The sequence below is a fragment of the Equus asinus genome, chromosome 29 (assembly GCF_041296235.1).
Source record: "Equus asinus isolate D_3611 breed Donkey chromosome 29, EquAss-T2T_v2, whole genome shotgun sequence".
NCBI classification, from domain to species: Eukaryota; Metazoa; Chordata; class Mammalia; order Perissodactyla; family Equidae; genus Equus; species Equus asinus.
Genome location: NC_091818.1, coordinates 33,810,305 through 33,832,359, shown reverse-complemented (window position 1 = coordinate 33,832,359; position 22,055 = coordinate 33,810,305). Strand labels below are relative to the sequence as shown.

At 40.6% G+C, this 22,055-nt stretch overlaps 1 protein-coding gene across 4 annotated transcripts in view; it reads right to left on the bottom strand.

Annotated features, from left to right (window-relative positions):
* The window catches only part of BEND7 (BEN domain containing 7), a 78,124-nt gene that overhangs the window by 33,134 nt on the left and 22,935 nt on the right, over window positions 1-22,055 (bottom strand). For all 4 annotated transcript variants that reach the window (XM_044761844.2, XM_044761845.2, XM_070500802.1 and 1 more), the window contains 4 exons: window positions 18,566-18,868; window positions 15,892-16,014; window positions 12,140-12,405; window positions 727-952 (listed from right to left, as the gene is read on the bottom strand). In XM_044761844.2, the coding sequence (XP_044617779.2) occupies window positions 727-952; window positions 12,140-12,405; window positions 15,892-16,014; window positions 18,566-18,868 (918 nt within the window). The remainder of the gene's footprint in view (window positions 1-726; window positions 953-12,139; window positions 12,406-15,891; window positions 16,015-18,565; window positions 18,869-22,055) is intronic.

The window sequence follows — 22,055 nt, the reverse complement described above, 5'->3', positions numbered from 1 at the left end:
TAAATAGGGGCATTTTAAAATTAAGAAATAGGGCTAGGATGTGGAACTGGACACACATGAGGATCCACTCCTACATGCAAGTGCATGGCTGACGTAGTGCAGCCGAGTTCAGACACAAGCCCACAGGCATTAAGGGGGAGAGACCCATGGTCTTCTTTGCATGTAACGGGCATGACTCCATGTCACAAAACCAGAGAGCAGGTGGGCCAGCACTGTGTGGGGATGCACAGGATTTGGCTTCCCACGGGGGTGACTTACATTTAAAATGTCTGTAGAAGCAAGGTCCTGGGAAAGCCACCTCTGAACTTTGGAGAGAACTGTTTTACTTTATTTTCAAAAAAGCATCATAGCTCTATTTTTATTTACAACTAAAACTTTAAGTAGAAATCATGTTTTGGTGAAATTCTTAGTTAGAAATTACTGAGAGGAAAAATACCTTCGTTTTTAAAGTCAATTAAGAAAAAAGTTCTTTTTGGTTCTGCAGCAGATCAAACTGGCTCTTAAATTATGATTTTAACAAATTAACATCACCTTGAAATACCAAATTCTAGTGGTATTTGGGGTGGTGAGTTACAGAGCTCACACCCAAAAGCCATGCCAGTGGGTAAGTTACCAATGGCAAATTAAACTAGCCTCTAGTTAGTTTACTACGATTCCAGCTGCATCTTTATGGAATGAAGGCAAAGCTTAACAAAGAACCCGTAAAACGAAATGATGCAGACCAACCTTTTATTGCACCCACAATATTTTGGTCTAGTCCTTTCCGGTTGTCATTGAGTCCTCTTTTCCTCTTCCCATTGGGTAAGGAGTTAGCCAAAGTCTTGTCATCAAAAAATGCACACACCAGTTTTCTAAACAGAAGGCTTCCTGAGCGAGTGTAGTTTGACAATATAGAGTCCAGCTGAGATTTAGGCATAAACACATCAAAGCCTTCAGCAAGTTGCACTTCTGGCTACCAAAAGAAGACAAATATTTCATTAAAAGCAAGATTTGAAGCATTTGACTTTGGGCATATGTGCAACCAAAAAACATCACTAGCTATTGCAATGTCCATATCCTGCAAACTACATTCCCGGCTTTGTGTGCCAGTATTTGCAATTTACAAAACCAGTTACTAGTTGTAATTCACAGAACAAGACGTTCTGATTCCAGTATTAAGTCTCGTTAAAAGCAACAGAAAGGAGTATCGTGAAAAAGTATTCTTGTCCTTAGAAACAGTCGAGAGAAAGCTGGATAATCACACAATTAGATAACTCTAGAGCTACACGGGACTTGAGGCTTCTGGGTGAAACACCTTCATTTTTTATATGAAGGAACTCAGGCCCAAAGAGATAACAAAAATGACTTGCAAAAACAATTTAAATGTACTCAGCGCACTACAGTTTACAGGTCACTCTCTCCTACATTAAATGCTTTAATTTCATTTGTGGAAGGACACCAATTTGGGGCTACCCCACAGGCCCCATACTCTTTGTACTAGGCCAGTAGTTTTTAGTTGTGGAACTGGATTTATTTTTCTCCAATGAAAACATATGTCAACTAATATATATAATAAATAAAAAGGATGAGCAGGTGTCCCAGGCAGTTTAAATCGACCCCTGACCTCTCCTTTTGGGAGGAAAATCTAAAGCTCTATCCCAGAGCATCTTTGGAAAACCAATGCACTGGTCACACTGCTTCCCTGCCAGCGATTTCCTGCCTGGGATACTGGATCAGAAGACCTAGAAGGTGCCTTTCAACTTAGTCTCTACACATAGGCTCAAACATGAATAATACCTTCTCTATCAGCACGCCATGGATGTTTATATCTTGCCTTCTCATCTTTCAACCCAGCTCACATCATTTCCTTTTCAAAGCCTTTCCTAGGTCCTTTCTTCCCAAGGAGGAGGCCGTGCGCCCTGTGTCACTGCTATTGATTTGACACACGTATATGACTGTGTTTATTCTACTGTATTGTAATTATTTATTAGATTGTGACACTTCTTGATGCGTGGAACTCAGACTTTGTAGCTCTGGCACATAGTAGGCACTCAATAAATTCTTCTTGAATAGATAAGTTCATTAGTCATAATCTAAACTATTAAGTTGTTTACTGCTGATTAGTGCACGGTCATTTTAACAACTTTAATATGAAGAAATGCAATTAGTCAACTTTCATTAGCAAAAGAGGTGGAAGAAAACCTCGCTTAAGTAAGATGCAGGATAAAAGCTTATTCTTACATATCATATTTATCACTTTGCAAACCTGGTGTTCCTTTAGATTTTCTAAATCATATTAGAAATGTGATGATTCAGAATTAGTTTTCCTCTTGGAGAAAAGGAATTATTGTTTTGTTTGTCCTGTGGCTTCTCAAAATGCCTAGCACACTATGGTCAGAGTAAAGAGGGCTCAGAGAAGGGCTTAAATTACTCAGATGATGTGGGGAGGAGTTGGGGCCCTGCCCCTCCCAAAAGGAATTTTCGACTGGCTTGTCCAGAAAGTCATCTTATTTCTCTGCTTCACTTTGCCATTCAACTTCTGGTCTCTGAAGGCTCGGTAAATATCACCAGAAAAACAGTGCTGTCAGGGGCCGGCCCCATGGCTGAGTGGTTAAGTTCACATGCTCCACTTCTGAGGCCCAGGGTTTTGCTGGTTCAGATCCTGGGCACAGACCTAGCACTGCTCATCAAGCCACACTGAGGCGGCAACCCACACAGCACAACTAGAAGGACCTACAACTAGAATATACAATTATGCACTGGGGGGCTTTGGGGAGAAGAAAAAAAAAAGGAAGACTGGCAACAGATGTTAGCTCAAGGCCAACCAAAACAAAAGAAAACAAAACAAAGTGCTGTCAGATAGTTTCCTGACGTTTGCATCTTGCTGCTGGTAAAGGCCTGCAGAGAAGGCTGATGGGAGCCAGGGGCTGTACCCCCAACTCCTAGAACAGAAGCTGGCACACACCAGGCACTCAGTGCATATTTGTTGAATGAGTCAATGTAGAATTATTAGGCTTGAGAGAATTTTACCATCATAATCTAAGATGAAGTTTTATTCATCACCAGAATTTTATTTTGCACATTCTATGGCTGCATTTAGACCTTTTATTCTAAATGAACTGATCACGGATTTTTGCTAAGTGCCCTGATATCATTTGAAAGCCATTAAAAAAAAGAATCCCAGTCCACTTTATAGAAGCAGCTACTCACAGCTATTTGAGGGTGGAGGGTGGTACAGAAGCTCTTAAATTTGCAAGCGAGGAAAGAGAAAGATACCAACGTATTCATATATCTCTGTTGGATTCTGATACCATCAAACAGGTGCTTAAAACTCAGCCACCTGACCTCCAAGACTCCCAGAATTTCCCCTTGGCCACATCTTGCAGGACCTGGGCCCCGCTGTGAGAAACACTCACCTGAAGTAGCCACCGGGCAGAACTAGCTGCCCATCTCTTCACATGCTCATAGTATTTTCTAAGAACTATGTTTCTGGAACTTTTCATACTGCGTTTTAGTTAAGAGTTTGTTTCTCATCAGAATGTGCTCTCTCGTATTCAGTATGTCCAACACCCAGTTAGTGCCCAACAGAGATTTGTCAGAATAAATACAACTTTAGGTCAGAATTCATTCAAAACGCCTAGCATTGACTTGGAGCGCTTTTCACCCTGCATAAAGGAGTGGGTCTGCAAGCCTTCCATGTGTGGTTCCGATCTCCATCTTCTAACAGTGCCCACATGCACTCAAAGAGCAGACCACCAAGAGAACTGGACCCGAATGAATTAATCAGTACTTACTGAGCATCCCCTATCCGTAAGGAGTATACAGTCGGGCTCGCCAGATGAGACATGCACATAAATCTCTCTGGTACAAAGTAGAAAGTGACAAAGACTACGAGACGTGCAGGGCATTAGGCAGCATTTGGCTGGTGAGGGGTGAAGGTGTTCAGGAGGGGACAGGACTGCATTTTATCAGGGTCCGGGAGGCAGGATTTACGAGAGAGGGATGCAGTCACTGTTTCTGGCATCTGCTGCAACTCCTAAAACTAAGTATCTGGAGGTTTCTGTGAAGCCAAGAAACTCCTATGGGATCATAATAGTATGTTGATTTCTGAGACGCTACCCCATTGCAGAAACCGTCAGTGCCTCCTGTTCCACCATCTACTGCCAGACAAAGATTGTTATTTTGAAGGGTTATTTCCAAGTCAAGGAACGTGAACTCGCCCAGTTATAAGCCCCTACAAAGGAGTCAGTTTTACTAGTTGAGCCAGCAGCCAGCAGCAGGAGCAAGAGCACAGGTGACTGTCTGCACTCCTCCTGCTCTTCACGTCCCTTCTCTTAGGCAGAGCTCTTAGCTGGCAGTGAATGTGCGCCAAGGCTCTGAAGGTGCCACAGAGTAAGAAACCAATTCCCTAAAAGAAGTGAGTAGCTTGACTTTCTGAGACATAGAGAAAAGATAACAGGTTAACTAATCTCGAATTGTCACTAGGGGCCCTTCTTATTTCCTCCATTTTGTAAATATAATCACAGTGGATTACGACCAGGTCATGATCCACAACTTTGCACATATATTAAATACGGGTGAAAACTCTTCCTTCATTGTATCCTTGAATCTCCTCTTTTTTGTTCACTGTCTCTAGTTTAAATGAGACCTCTCTGCTTACTAATGATGGCTATGCTGGAAACCACCACTATTACAAAGGAATACCATTTTAAAAACTAGACTTCCTTTGACAGAATCACTATTGGACGCTCACGCAAGGACAGATAGCTAGCATGCTCATTTACAGAGTCTACTGATTACTGAAGTAATATGATCTTTATATGATGACATCCAAAGTAAGGGGCAGAATTTATAAGACTTACAGTCATTATTTTAAGAGTTAAGAGTCTGAATTCCCACTATAAATTTGGATTTTCATGTATGTCTTGCCTATTTCCGGTACCTCAGCCACTTAGCAGAATAAAGTATCCAATGTTAAATTTTCCTTATCCAGTGGCATCACATCTTACACTGAAGAAGTTCTGGAGGCACAAACTGCATACAGTCATGAGGACTCCCGAAAATGTTCCTGGACCCAGGCCCATGGACACTGACTCTCCTCTTTCTCTTTGATTTTCAGTTTGGTCTCCCTTTGCTTACAAGCAGTTGGGGTCAAGATCTTCTTTGGCTGGGGGATCCCAAACCCAGGTAAATTAAAAGATTTCCCCCCAAGTCCCTGTGAGCATATCATGTGATGCCCCTGTAGAATCTAAAGAAAAACATGTAAACAATTTTAAGGAGATTATACAAATTAATCACAGAGGGAACATTTCTGATATGGGCTATTTTATAGAAGGTTTTATCAATACCAAATTACAGTCAGCCATGTAAAAAGCTACATGTGGTTGTCGGTTAAAAGCGTAAAAAGAAGGGCATGGATATTCATATTAGGTATTGGCCCCAGATCTTCAATTGCAAATTAATAAATTATACACAATAGTTTGTATAATTAACTTGCTAGCTAGTCAAGTTTGAGACTAGCTCAAGGCTGAAACCCGCAAGAAAATTACAGATGAAAAGGTAGGATTCTGTTGAATATGACTAACTGATTTTGGACTGAAAACATAGAACAGAATTTATAAGAATGTTTAAAGGCTGTGAATTCAGTCTTTCTGTTCATAACACTATCACATACAATGATCCTTTATTCTCATTTAGTATTTATTTAGCAGTATATTAGATGCATTTCTAGGAAAAGGAGCTTTAGTTTATGAAAAGAAATTTTGAAAAACACAAGACCCCCCTCATAATTGATTTTACTTTGATCACAAATGTGATCGGCTTCTGTGTGAGAAAAACTGAAGTTGTTCCCTAGGACTCAGGTCTGTGAGCAAGTACTACCATTCCCATTTATTAAGTGCTATGCCAAGATCATGGCCAACGAGCCGGGTGGCCACAAGAACCCATTAGATTGAAAGGCAGGCCTGCTCTAGTTGGTCCAGCAAGCACAGCGGTTACCAGCTCAAAACGAGTGTGAGCTGGGGATGTGGCAGAGCTAAGAATCATAGTGTCGGATGGGGCAGAGGCTCCAGGTTGGATGCACCACATCAAGACTCGTATCGTAAGATGGGTGCTCCGTACTAAGCAAAAAATGCTCAGGCCAAAGTTCTATCAAAAAGTATGCGTAATCTATATACTAGCATATATTTCATGTCAAATAGGATAAAAATTACAAGAAGTCAGTAAAGAACCAATCCTTTATAGACTTTTTTATTTGACAAAATTTTGGTAGAACCAAGAATTTACTGTTCGAAAAGATGATACAATTTGGCTCCTTGAAAATTCCTTCATGCACTTGCATAATGAGACATTCCCAAGTCTTTTAGAGAAGGTTTTAGCTTTTTCTTTTCTCAGGTGGTAAATTAATGACTCTGAGGACTACAGCTTGATTTATGCTAAAGATATTTGAGCCAAAATGTTTAATACATAAGGTTTTAACCACTGCAATCTAGCTTCTTCCATCATAACTCCACTGAAACTGCTCCTCCAAGAAGATGTCCACCTCTGAGAGGCTGTCCTTGACCCCCTCTTCCAGGTTCCCATGCTGCTCTGCCTATGCTGGAGCTTACAGCCTGTTACACTGTAACTACTGATTGTGTTTTCCTCATATGCTCCTTGAAGGGCAAGGACTATTTCATTCATTTCAGTATGCTCTGGAAAATGGTGCTATAATTAACATTTATTTGCTACTTACTATATCCACACACATTACATGCGTTTTCAAATTTAATTCTCATCCTGTGAAGCAGCTACTATCATCATCCCCAATTTGTGGATACAAAAATTTAGGCTTAGAGAAATTAGGTAACTTGTTTAAGAATCCAGCTGATAAGTGATAAAGCAGATTTGAACCCGGGCTGTCTGCACCAGAACTTACGCTCTCAAGCATACACTGCCTCAATTTCAACGTGTCAGTGAATAAATTAAAATACTGCCTGCTTGACTGATCTGCTTTACTAGTGGATTACCTAGTGGATTACTTTATTTATTGGGCTAAGAAGAAGTTAAGAAAACAGATTCTGAATTCAGAAGCTATTTATGTTAAAAGCACCAATGCATTTTCAATTATTTATTTAAAGAATGACATGAAATAAACATTAACAAAATTATCTTAAATTGGTGGATGTCCATAGATTTATCTTCTAATAACTTTTGCGTAATCTAGGATTACTGAAAATATTCATAGTAACTACAACAAACATAAAAGCGTTTTCTATGTTTTTCTAAAACATTTAAAAATATTTTTAAAAACTGATCTTACTGCTTCACTAAAGCCAAAAAACAAGCCAAACAAGAAGCCAACGAAACAAACCTAAGCCATGTATGTCTGCCCTGAAAAACACAAATCAGTATATGCAACAGGAAAAAACCAGTAACTATAAACATTTCACAGCTGCAGCGTACTGGGTTGTGAAGCCATCAAGAAAGAATTAAATATTGTATTTAAATCTGAAACGTGGTTTTGAGCTTCTGCTTTTGCTTCTGTGTAATTTAGGTTTCCATTTTATTTAATGTGCTAATTTAAAATGGGTCAAATAATCCTGCCCCAAGAGAGAAACATTTCTGGCCACTTTCTTTTAAAAACACTATTTCTTCATGTGTATTTGTTCATTTATACTACACAGAAGTTTACTTAACAAATATCTATATTTATCCCCATAAAGGTACTTAGCTAGGACTACTAAGGCTTAAAAAAGAACCAATCTTTATTGAGTGCTTAAAACGTACCAGCTATTCTAAGTGCTTTACACAGATTCCTTCATTTAACTCTTCCAGTGGGCCAACTCTGAGGTCAGCACTGTTATTATCCCCATTTTATGGAGAGAAGACTGAGGGAGGTGAGGGTAGGTGTGGGTGCTCGGGGTCACACAGCTGAGCTTCCAGCCCAGGCAGCCTGACCTCAGAGGCTGCACACTTAACCATGAAGTTCTCCCCTAAAATATCCAAGTAAACAGAAGACAGAGCCATCGTCTAACCTTTCAGTTCTCCGCTGTGTAACAATCATCTCATGGACAGTCACTGAGCGTTGGTTGTATACAAGAACCGTGCTAGGATAGGTGCCCGAGTCTTTCACTCAGTGGACAGGGCACACGAAGACGTGGCTCCGAGAACCAGCGCCACTTGAGCAGGCTACTTAGGCTCTCTGTGCCATGGTTTCGTCATCTATAAAATGAGGATAATAATAAAACCTCAAAGAGTGAGGATGAAGTGCGATAAATTATTTGCAAAGGATAGCACCAAATATCATTATCATCATACAGTCCCTGCCCTTGGGAAGCTGGGGTGGAAGGAGGGAATTGTTGAAATGATACTGGCACCCTGGGGGGTTTGGGGGGGTGGTGCACAGAGGAGTAACAAGGAAAGAACAAGAAAATGGGAGTTAAACTGAGGAGAGAGTTCTAATGAAGGACAAGTCAAGTGGCGCTGGTTCTAATGAAGGACAAGTCCTAGACCCAAAGTTTCAGAAGTTTATTTTGTATATTGCGCTTAATGCAAATGCAGACATGTTGTCATTTGCAGACTAAAGAATATTTATTGAGTACCTTTCATGTGCCAGGCACTGCAGTGGATTTCCCCACATACTCCGAGTCATTTAGTCTTTACAACACCCTGAAGTGTTGACTCTGCAGTTTTTTGATCAGAGCTCACTGTTTTCCACATTTGAGCAGGATAAGTGTTACCAGTCAGAAGACGGGCAGTCCCCCTGCAAAGATCTGCAGCCTCACACGGGCCTTCTGTCTGAGCTCCTGCACAGACATACAAATCTGTATCTGGGTGACTCTAAAAGTCACAGTGTAAAAAACATAACAATACATTGTGAATTTTTTTTAATTTACAGCAATTTTTTCACATTTAAAAAAGCAATAAAGCATGGATTTTACATATCCTTTTTTCATTGCTTCTGGCTCTAATTTTTCTCCTTGCTCCAAATGTCTAATGAACCCTTTGAAGATACTAAACTTACTTGTACTTCCATCAAGAAGCCCTCCTTCTGCTCTGCCTTTCCCTGTGTCAGTTGAAGAAGTCAGTTCCACCTCGTAAGCAACCTTAGTTTTCCAAGATAGAAATCTGGAGGTTACTTTCTACTGAGCACCAAGTCTTCTCTGTGGGTGCCTCCTAAATGTCTCTCATTTCTCCTTCTCTTCAGCCTCACTGCTCATGTACAGACTCTGCCAATCTCTTGCCTGGCTGACTAATTATCTTCCTCCTAGTTTCTTTGTCTCTAGTATCTTCTCTCCACCCATCATCACAATGCTGTTCCAGTTTCCATTCTAAAACACAGCTATGATTATCCCTCTTCTTGAAACTTGCAATGGCTCCCTAGCACCCACAAGATGAAGTCCAAGTGCCTTAGCATGACATATTAGGGCTTTCATGATCCAGCTCCATCCTACTTCTGTAGCATCATCTGCTACCAATCCCGGCCATACAGCTGTTCTAGGAACACTGCACTGACCACTTGCCCAATCCTGTAATTCAGACCTAATCTTCCCAATTCTGGATACTTTTCAGTGTTCATCTTCAAATACACAATTCCCATCCACATATATTATATATATATATATACACACACACACACACAATTATATTATATTTTCTCTAATTGGTTTTACAGAATAATTCCTACAAGATTATTATATATTTTCTGTTTTCTCCTCTGGATTTCCACCAAATTTTAAAAGGCTCATGGCTAAGAAATAATAAAAGACTAGAAGGGCACCTAAAGTTGGAGGCCTTAGCACTGATGGTCCCATCACCTAAGGGAGTTGATCCCCCCAACCCCAGGAGTGCACAGGCCAGCCTCTTTAATGCCAGTGAGCACTATCTGTGGGCAAAATGTCTAAGGATGGGGCTCACTGCATGGTCCTCTAGGTGCAGCTACAGTTTCCTTTTTTAATTTTTTTTTTCTTTTTTTTGTGAGGAAGATTTGCCCTGAGCTAACATGTTACCAATCCTCCTCTTTTTTTGCTTGAGGAAGATCAGCCCTGAGCTAACATCTGTGCCAGTCTTCCTCTACTTTGCATGTGGGATGCCTCCACTGCATGGCTGATGAGTGGAGTAGGTCCATACCCACCAGGATCCGAGCCCACAAACCTGAGCCACTGAAGTGGAGTGCACAGAACTCTGACCCCTCGGCCATGGGGCCGGCCCCAAGTGCAGTTAACAGTTTTTTTGAGTAGATCAATCAAATGGCATATCAGCTGGAAGATGTAAAGATAATATCCACATACATCTTTTGCTTTTCTTTAGAAGCACATTATTCTTCAAAGATAATCAGCACCTGAGTTTCCATGGACCATTCTGAATGTGCTTTATTAAATTTAATAGCTCTTGTTAGCAAAAATAATTAGGAACAAAAAGAAAATTCTTTTTACTTGGTATATAAATTATAATACTGATATTGGTAAAAACACAAATTCCATTCTATTCCACTAATGTACATAAGGTCTTTATCAGACCTTCCTCAGTTTATCTCTGAAGTACATTTGCAGCTTAAAAATTAAAAAAGGAGAAAGGTCAGTTATTAGCATTAGAGCAACTCATTTAGGAGATGATTTATATAGCTCAAACGACTGCTCCTAATACACCAATGCCTATTACAAAAGAGTGCTTAGAAAATTCAAGAAAAATATACAAGTATTAAGAAAACTGCTTCAGATTGCATGTACTTTGCGCTGTGGAATAATTTACCTCTGTTTCCAAATATGAGACCTACAGGGGTTTTGAAACCTGGGCCTTAGTTGCAGTAACAATATGATATCATCAAATCAGCTGACTGGTCCAGGGCAGAATTTTATCATCACTAATGATTTTTTGAAAATCAAGTTTTTAAGACACACGGACAAAGAGAACACATTAATGGTCACCAGCAGAAAGGGGCGTGGGGGTGGGCACAAAGGGTGAAGAGGTGCACCGACAATATGACTGACCAATAATAATGTACAAGCGAAATTTCACAAGGTTGTAAACTATCACAACCTCAATAAAAAAAAATTTGAAAAAAATTTTTTTAGTTTAGAAGAACTTCTCAACAATTGTAGCATGTGTTCATAGATGAAAAAAAAAAAACCAACAAAACCCTTTAACACTGAGGACTGGATAAAAGTTCAAAGAATTTTCCAGTCTAAAAAAGTCACAAGATGATTATTTTTGTCACCTCCCTTTATAAGAGAGCCAATGTGGACCCACGCTAGCAAACTGTCTTTCTGCAATTTAAAAGGGAATGCTTTCTTAAAATAGCAATTTATTTCTTATTTAAAGTTTAAAGGGTAGGGCCAAACTCCCATCCCATATAGGCCTGTAGGAGTTCGCAGCAGGATTCTCATCGTATGCAATCGGATAATAATAGATCACTCACTCTTGTGTATTTTAGGAACTCTCCCAACAAGTTGGAGCTCACAGCATCCGTGTCCTTAGATAAAGATATTGTAAACAGAGTACGCAGTTGCAAATATAGCACATTATTACAGAAATTAGTTTGTGGTCATAGGAATATAAAACGGCAAGTCAGATGGATATCTTAGATGTCATCCAACATCTTGGACTGCAACGACATTCTCGCTACAATATTAAAATAGAAAAACCTTTGCGGAGCGTTAACCTATCATTACTCGGAGTAAATGGCATGGCACTGCAACCTAATTAGCAGTGTAGCTTGCATCTATAAAATAGAATTAGCATGACTGCTTCTTTTTTTATTATTAGTTTGTGTTTCTAGAAAGGTGTGACCTTATCTGTAAGGTTCTTTTCATTTATGTCCATCTATCTACAAAGGATTTAATTATGTTCTTTTAGCTCTCAACACTGAGGAAATTGAAAACGGCCACTTCAAAATTAAAAACGTTAAAGAAATTAGTGAGCAGATTATTTACATTATCACCCTTCTTTCAGAGATAAGGAATGGAAACAGGTTTAAATAAATAAGGCATAAGAATTTCAGGAGAGAAAATTCTAGGCAACGAAAATCATTAATAGTCTTCCTTTCCTCTTTCCCACATGTGCTTTGCAAGTTTCTCTGGTTTTCTTGGGCAGAACTAGTTAAGGGAAAAGCGTATTAATGCTATAAAATTCCTGAAAGTTACATCACATTAGCGTCAGCAGCCAGAAAACATCAACTTACATCTGAGGAAGGCGATTCGAGAACAATGCCAAATCCTAGGACGTGGTTCTCCCCAGTGGAGGTGTGCTTGGCCGCCTGGAGACCAGACTGCTCAGAGGCCACTGCTGTCTTCTTCTCAGTTTCTAACACAGTGGGCTTCTGTTTCACAGTAAGAGGTTCAACAGTCTTTGGGGGCACTTTTTTCTTTTTATTTCTCTTGCGTGAGACAGCAGTTCGCTGGGAGCATATAAGGGAAATTGGGGGCTGTTGTCTGTTTTGGGTTCCAACTGTGAACAATAAACAAAAATATGGTACAGGCACTTGTGTCTAACTCAGGAAACTTATCCCCCGTCTATCTATGTGCCCCACAAACTGAGACTGAGGTGGGGCTCACTCAAGGATGAAGCACACCAAAATCAATCTCACACTGGACTTGAAGGTTACCAAACGCAGGCTCTGGAGCACTTCAAAGTCCTACAGGTAGAAGAATACCCAAGAGAAAGCCCCGCTCCAGATGCTGGTGAATCATGACACTGCTGCTACTGCTGGGTTCAGTGGAAGAAAAGGATTATGAGCTATGAGAAAGCGTTTGAGCATGATCTTACAAATCATATGACATTTTTATATAAATGAGAACTCTAGAATTTAAATGGAGGTGCAGATGTCCAGGCTTTCTGGTAAGCCAATCTCAGGACTATTACAACTGTCATTTGGGGCTAAACTGATCAGTTGCTAGCACTCCAAAGGTGCCAAGAGTGACAAAGATTGGGCAAGGACGATCTGGGCAAGACTGATCAAAAGAATCAGTCTGGAATGACTAGTAAGCATGTACCAGCAAGCATGTGGGCAAAGTCTGCCAGTCACTTATCAGTCCAGTAACTCCTTCCTCACAAACCAATACTGTACACACATCAGCCATCTCCAGGGCCCTACATAACTGGTTCAGACCAGGCTGCTTCTCCACATCTCAGTTCTACGGAGCTGAAAAACAGGAATAACAGAGCTCTGCACAAGTCAAGAAAATTAGTAAAAGCCAGAAACAGTTTAACTTCCAAAGATGGAAGCACTGAACAAGGACTAAAGACTTAAACTGACTTTGTACTTAAGGAAACCAAGGATGGCAATTATAGTTTTCACAGGTGCTCTTTGGGAAGCCATGCTTGTCAACCAATCAAAAACACTCTAATGAAGTTTCATTGGAAAATATGGGACTATTATTTACATCTTCATGTGTTCATATGGCTCACTAAATACGACCATAGCATATGCCTCCTTTTTTTACAGAAAGACAACTATAAATATAAGCCAAATGAAAACTAAAGAGCTTTAAATGCACGTAAATATGGACCATTTCCAGTCAGTTTGCAAATAAAGAATATTTATACTTTGAACTTGATATTTGCATCTCCAGAAGGAAAAGAAACTTATAAATAAGAAACATTAGAAACAAACTCCGTACACTGCACGTGATCCTGAGAAGTCTGTAAGCACCTGTGCAGTCATTAGTCTAGCTCACTGGGTCTCGATCTTGGCTGCATGTCACTGGCTCGGCCTCACCCCAGACTGACTGAAATTGGAAGTTCCAGGGGTGGACCCCGGGCATGGGGATTTTGTTAAAGCTCCTCAAGTGATTGCAACATGCCAGCCGGAGTGGGGAACTCTGCTCTGTTCTATCCGAATTTGCACCCAAGGCTAGGTCTCCAGCCCCAAAGCCTAATGGACAACGGAAACAATTATCAAGATAATCTAGAACCCAAGCCTCTCCACACCTCATTATTCTAAATTAAAGGTGGAAATGTTTTTGGTTTAAAGAACACAGGGACTATCTGATTTTCCTCTCTTTTTGCAAGTCTGGACACAGCCATAGTCTCCGGCACCCAGATCTTATTGCTTGATCTTATTCTTTGTCTTCTCCCTAAAGCAAAGGTGAAACTTTCTAAATATAGGTTAAATCTAAGTTTTATAGGCAATAAGCCTTCAGTAAATCTACCCACACAACGCAAATTCTTAAGTTTAAGAAAATTAAAGAAGAGTAATTCATTCAGTTTATCCTTTCTGCTCTCCTATAGCTTTGGAATCATTCACCACCGGAATCTGCAAAGGTTTGGAAAAGAAAACATGGTCACAAAGTGGCATTTACTTAATAGATTCTAAAAAAGGCTGCAGTCAAGGATTTAAGTGGCTGCGATTTGTAGTTTGCCATTTCGATAGTAAGGAGCTTAAGTAACAAAATAAATCATTACAATTTCATATGCATATTTTCCTAAGTGCTAACAAATTCTTCCTCCGAGAAAAGAATCCGTACGTAAGGAAGTAACCTTTCTCTCTGAGCTCCTGATTTAGGAGACTTTAATCTCTGCTAGGTTAATAAGAACACAGATTTTCAAGGTAAGTTAAATGCTTACTGGCCTGACCAAAACGTTTATTTTTTTCCTTGGGATAAAACCAAATTCAGGACCAAAAAAATTAGATGTTGCTTTTCAGAAAGTCTGGCTCACCTTACTTTCATGTGATTGTGGGTGACTGATACGTCTAAGTATTAAGCTTTTTATATCAAAACCACATCACCGAATACTACAATTTTACTAGAATTCACGAAATGGCACCAAGGACAACTTCTGAATGATGACCTTCCTGAGTACCTTTGCGATGAAGGGTGGGAATGCGGCTGATACACGACTGTGCTATTTTCCTGCTCAAGTGGCAGTTTTGCCTGACAAGAGAGGCTTAATAAAATGATTTATTATTTTCTGTGCCTGTGACAAAAGAAGTTCTGGGTTTTCTTTCCTAATTGTGGAGATTAGAAAACACAGCCACTATAATGAAGACCTAGACTTCACACTTCCATGAAACTCTCTTGGTCTTTATAACACTAGTGAAATAGCTTATTTTCGTATCATGCTTTATGGAGCTCATTTACATTTACTATCTCATTCTATTTTGAAAACAACCCTAAGAGTTAGATATTAAGACTCCCGTTACAGATGAGAAATCTGAGGCTGAGAGAAGTCATACGGCTGTAGGAGGAGGAACTGGGACTCTGACCCCAAACTGCAAATGCACTGCTCTTCTGTTCTCCAATTGTCTAACAGGAGTGAGAACAAAAAAGGTGTCACGTAGATAAAGAAGACAAAACGTGAGGTGTCTTTGAGCTTCTGTGCCCTGAATGTGAGGGAGAAAAGCCACAAGCAGAGCCTGAGGTCCAACACTTCTTGTCCTCTTAGGCTCTTGAATATCTTCACCAGCGGAGCCCCTACCTCCTGAATGGCTCCTCCACACAAAAAATAACGCGTGGCTGCCCTACTGTCACACCGCCCCCCACAGGGACTTGTGCAGGAGTGGGGGTTGTGGAGACACAAGCAGCCCCCAAACTGAGCACCTCAGGAGGCAAGATGAGTCATCCTCATTTTCTTTCCTGACATGAACCTCTTTGTTGATTCACTTTAGGAGAATGAGCTGAAGAACTCTGCCCACCTTCGGGTATAACTGTTTCAAAATTTAAGTAACTGACATTTGTGAGGTCCTAGGACATCAGAGGGTGAAGCATATGGAGCCCAGGTACATAAGTATATGAGTAGTATCATTAGCAATAAAAAATCTGTTAGATTTGCTGAAGGAAAAATGGGTTGGGGAAAAAGCTGAGAAGATGGATACTTGCAAAAGCACAGCAAGGCAGCACGGTGGGAAGAACTAAACAACACAAGCACGATAAACTGAAGGCGTCAGATGGCATTCAGAATCAGAGGACTCGAGGCGAGGCCTCATCTTTGTACCTGATTGAATTTGCATTAATTTCCGCATGGTCTTGAGTTCTTGGAGAATGGCCTGCAACGTGGACTGGCAGTTACAAGTGCAGCAGGTGGAGCCAGCTGACGAAGTCACCACGGGAAGTTCTCCTGAGCACGAAAGAAAAGCATCACAGACTCCGCGCAACAACAAAATCAGAAAGAGGGGAAAAAAGAAGCGATCTTGACGGTATTTTGAAGCACGTGCAATCACTATGAAACCATGCCTATGGAAAACATACCTATAATTTTCACAACCTAAATTTGGGGGTCTGACTTTATCTAATTATCCAGGCTTCTATACTGTAAGGCGTGCGCCGCTTCACAGGGTGGTGGAGCCCGCCTGAACGCACGCACACAATGCAGGGTCACAGCAGGCCTCCCTACTGTCACACCAGGTCATCTCAGATAACAACACTATAAAAATTCACTAGAAACAGACACATGCTATCTTGCACAGAAAAACTAGCTCTGAGAACAGCCTTACAAAGAAACTGGTAGCCGTGCGTGTTATGAATTCATATTAAGAATCAAATGTGTCTAACTACTAAAAAACAGTTCTAGTAGTAAGCATGTTATTTCAAAAATTAAAAACTGCCAACACATTAAACGTTTAGAACGCTCTCGGGGTGCGGTGGGCTTGGGGTGGGAAAAGTAGGGGGAGCAGGGATGGAAGTATATATCCGAACTGGATGGGTCAGAGGGTGGTGCTGGCATGCTGGCTTTTCTCCAACTTAAGATCTTCCTCCATCTTTTTTCCATTCCCATTTCTTACATTTCATTTTAGTCTCTTTTTTACTGTTTAAATTTAATGTATTTTTTCCGTAATAAAACAATCTCATTCTGTTTTTCTTATACCTAAAGAAGTATCTCCTTATTGTCCTTGGAATAAAACAGAACATTTGGAAAATCATTCTTTCACTGGAGTTCCTGATAACATCAGTATCCAACTGACCACTATAAAGAGGACCAGTCTAAGAGACTGCTACCACTTATGTTTTTTCAGAGGTGGAAAACGTAAGTTTTAGTCCAATTACATCTTTTACTATACATTAAATATAATTTAAATCCTACAATGTGCGTCACTTGGGGATACCATAGAAAAACTGACCACAGTAAAGCCATGAAAGACTTAAAGATAACTTAATGTTTGGAGTAGCACAATTATTTCCATTCAAAGTTGTAACAAACCGAGATGTCACAACTTTAAAACTGCAAATAATTCCAATGAAATACCAAAGTAGTCACGGTTATACAGAATGCATTTCTACTGAAAATATGCAAACCATAAATATAAAAAGATCTATTTTTAAAGAAATAGGGAGGAATTTATGTTTATAACTTATAACACTAATAACATTGATAATATTTTCCAAACTAAATCTCCCATTCTTGTTGTATACTGGAAAATGGAACACGGTGTACCCAAAACTTATTGATGTGGGGTTACTAACTTCAGACAAACCTAAGGGCATTTTATTTCTCTTTGTCACTTCTTCCATGGCAGTAGAATTAGGAGGGCCTTACAGAATATTCCTAGTCACTATGCTAAGTCTGTCTTTATCATTTTTAGAGGACAAAACCAACCCTTTTCAGCTTGTTATAAATCATTTTCTAATTTTAAAGAGAACTGACTTTTTATTTTTATGGAGGAGTCTTTAAAGAGCCATCTCCCTCTAACCTGGCAGCACGCCAGCATGAGAATCTGATCCTGGCTTATGTAATATTGAGAGACAGAGAAGACACCCGTCCATCTCTCGGGGTCCCTCGCTGTCTCATCTGCAGTGGCTCAGGATGCCTTTTCACGCCTCTGAACTGGTTACTGCAAATTGTGGTTTAAAAAGAAAATCAAAACAGTTCTCTTTTTCCTGAAGATTGATGAACAGGAAAAAAAATCGTTAACTTCTCAAGGAAACTGAAAATGCATTCTTAGTTTTCTCTTGCTCTCTTTCGTGAAAACTACAGATCTGCACATCTATCCATAATTTATAGAACAAGTAACATCCAATGTCACTGGATGGAGAATTTACATGATTGGAAAAGTCACCAATTTTTTCATTACGCTTTGAAAAAAAATTTGCCATACGATTTTTTTCTTAACAATTAGGAATTTAAATTAAGGAAATTTTACTTTAAAGGAATAATTTTCAACCCTAATGAAGCAAGTTATAAAATACGGATCATTTGGTTCAGCAGCTTGAACGTGAGGTCCAAGGGCAGGGGCCACTCGGGAGGCGGGGTCATCAGTCTTCCCTTTAACTAGGACTTCCGATAACGAAGAAAAGCCAAGAAGTAAGCAAGAGGATGCACTAATAACACACCACATGACCAGGAAGCTTCCTTTAATGACAAAGGGGAGCTCTTTCTTCCCTAATGTTCAGTCTTTTGTGACAATAATTTCCCAGTGATAGCTTTAACTTCTTAAAGGGCTAAAATCTCTACAAAGAAATCATCACTTCCAATACAGAACCCCCAGTCTTTCCTGATTCTCAGCTCTGGCTTTTTATACTCTTCAACTTCCTTTTTAAAATAACTCAGCTAAGGCAGGTGATTAAGGAAGGGTTTAATATATTGAACTCAAAGAACATAATGAATATTTAGAAATGAAACACATTCGGACAACCCCCTTGAAAGGATTCTGAATGTCTGACAATGACCATACCGTTGGAGCTCCCAGCAGTGTGGGGCTGACTCTGGAAGGTTCTGGAACGGGTGCCATACTGCCCTGAGAACTGCCCGCTTTGGGGTGATAACTCGTTCCACGCACCACGTGAAGAAGGGTTGAGGTTCTGTGGGGCCTCAGCAGAGGAGTTCAAACGCTGAGGCCAGATGGAATCCAAATCCTGGGGTTCTTCTTTTAACTTTTCTCCTTCCTTGCCCACACGCTGATAAATCCTCCCAGTGCTGTCATTCAGTAATCTTCTCATTCCTGTAATTTGCTTTTTAATTTCCATGCTTTCATCTCCTAATGGAAACAGGGTGGAAGATATCACGCAAATTAGCAAAAGAAAAAATAATCCACTACCAAAAAAAAACCCACCCCTTGTTCGGAAATGGGAAAGATTACTGATTCCAGAAGCAGGCTTCTAGAAATTTAAGTAATCCATAAAAATTAAAGGCAAGAAAACTGGGTATGGTCTGAAGAAACTGACCATCTTCCTGGTACATCTCATTTTAAACTCTGGCCAAATTCTCTTATGATATGAAAGGTTTCCTGAGTGGGTTTCATCTGGAACTCTAAATTCCCTTTCTGGAAGTGTCTTCTCAGTGAGGGAACAGGCTGAGGTGGAAGACCAAGGACGAGACCACAAAACCAACATCCTCTGCGTGGATCTGCCATAGCCACTCAAGTGTGCTGGACACGGAGGCCAGTGGGGCAGCTCTCCGACCCCTCGGCAGTCAGGGGCAGGTACCAGGAAGAATCTGTGGCATTCACTGGGATGGAGAGCTTTTTGATGATAGGCTGTTGGCACAGCAGCAGCACCATTAGCAGAAGACGCACTCCAGTACGAACGACGCTATTGGTAGAGATATCACCTTCAGAGATGACAGTGAAGGGGCAGAGAGACACTTAGGGCAAGGGAGGAGGGCTCTGTTTTTCTCGGTCCCCAAATCACAGGTAGACGCCTCTGGAACTGCCTTAGCCCAGTGACGTTGAGGGGTCCCTGCCCACTCCAGGTACTGGCTGCACGATACCAGAAGGGTGAAGTGCAGCACCCCCTTGCCCTCAGCCCCCTTCCTCATCCTGACCACCCCAACCCCGGATCTGCCTGGACCAAATCACCATCATCTCCACTTTGTAGCCACGTGCAAAATAGAACAGGTTGCTTCAAACCCTACGTCACCTAAACTCAGTTCTTATTTTTTAATTGTGGTAAAAAACACATAATGTAAAATTTAACATCTTAACCAATTGTAAGCATCAGTGAAGGACATTCACATTGTTGTGCTACAGACCTCTAGAACTTTTCAACTGACTTCTTTTTTAAGATTCTTTTTCCCTCAGGAGATTTTTTCCCTTTTTTTGACCTAAGGTATCTCTGTACTGCCCTGGAGGTACTTAATAAATACTCCTTAAAGACGACTCTAAAATTACACAGATGTAAAATATTTTCTATAAATAATAACATTAGAGGATGCCGATATCCATTAGGAGCTCTTTCAAACATTCTATTTCTTAAATTGTGCACCAGCGAGTATCTTCATAAAGCTTAAGAGAAGGGGATTTTTTTTTTTAACCTGGGTGTTAAAAATAAAAGTCTTATGCCAGGATATGGATACACACTCATACAGTCACTCTACTAAATGCTTGAAATTTGAACTACAAGGAAAAAGAAAAGGCCCACAGAAAGTATGTCTTAGGAAAAGAATAGGCCTTGCAAATAAATATAGCACATTTAATATAATGATGTTTTAATGCACTTAGCATCGTATCAGACAGATTTCTCTGCAGCACTGGTAACGGTACAATGAATCTAGATATTTTGTACTGTCTAGTTAGATATTTACCCAATTAATATACGAATACATTACTGAAAATAAGGGAACTTTTATACACTGCTTTGAAATAACTATCTTCAATTTTTTTTAAGTTTTTATTTTATTTTATTATTTTTATTTTTTGAGGAAGATTAGCCCTGAGCTAACATCTGCAGCCAACCCTCCTCTTTTTGCTGAGGAAGACTGGCCCTGAGCTAACACGCGTTGCCCATCTTCCTTTACTTTCTATGTGAGACGCCTACCACAGCATGGCGTGCCAAACATTGCCATGTCTGCACCAGGGATCCGAACCTGTGAACCCCAGGCCGCCGAAGCAGAACGTGCACACTTAACCGCTGCGCCACCGGGCCGGCCCCCTATCTTCAGTTTTTAAAATGATAATAGAAATATTAATTCTGTCTTTAATATCTAACACAAGTGAACACAGAAATAACACAGACTTACAAATTTACAATACTGCTAAGTATTGGCATATGCTTAAGAGGAGAAATATTTTAATTTGTAATAAACTCTTTTTACTTCTAACACCTGTGAAAATTACAATATAAAAACAATAAATCAGCTTCCAGATTTTATGAGAATGAATGACCAAGCACAATTTAAATAATGCAGAGCCAGCAAAATGTACAACTTTCTCAAGATGTCTATGGAACAGGGTGTGTCTGGAAGAGGTCCCAGAGGAATTCTGAAAGATGAATCTAAGGCAGAAGGGGTGTCAGTTTCAGCATCCAAACATACACTTTGCTGGCTAGTTAACAGCACAGTTTGGGTAAGAAGCAGCTTCCTTCCTGTGGGGTTTTTCTTTATCCTTGACCTTCTAGATCAGGGAAGCCGCACATGCATGAAAGGCTGCAGCACACTGATCTTAGCTGGCACTGGCTGGTGGCTGCCACTACCCTCCCTCGCGGCTCCCTGGCAAGAGCTGCAGCAGCCAGGCCAGGCAGAGGCAGGCACCCTGCTGGGTCCCCGAGTCGGTGCCAGCTTACGTCTCACATGAACCCTGACACATCAGAGCAGAAGGGAGACTTGCTTTTCAAAGGTTCCACCTCTGCACTGGAGATAGAATTCTATGATTAAGTGCTGTCTTTAGGGGAAACAAAAAGTCACAAGTATTCTGGAACTTTCTAAGAGCAAGTCTGCTTTGTCATGGACCTTAGTTTCAGAGTCCTACAACTTATACCTCTGAAAATTACAAACTGAAACTACAACTTGAGTTGAGCTTACTTTTTATTTTCATGTGGGGGGATGAGAACCCCAAGTCGAGGAAAGAAGGTAAAAGCATAAAGGGAGGTTCTGGTTGTGGGCTGCCCCTACGATGTTTGGAAATAGTTCTTCCAAAGTCAAAACAAAAAACAAACACACAACGACAACAAAACAGGACCTGGGGGCCCAAGGAGGCAGAAATGGGGGCTCTGAAGGAGGACAGCAGAGGCCACAGCACATCTGACTGCTTCACTCAGAAGAGAGCTCACAGCTGACCTGACTGCGAGGACGTTTTAAAGGACAGAGAAGAGGAAACTGCCATAACGGGAGCAGTTGAGGAGAGGAAAGCTGAGCGACTGAGGGGAAGATCAGAGAAGCGCGGATGGGAGAAGCTTCGCAGGGGAGGCCGACGGGCGTCCCTAGAGGACAATGGACGTGTTCGAACGGTC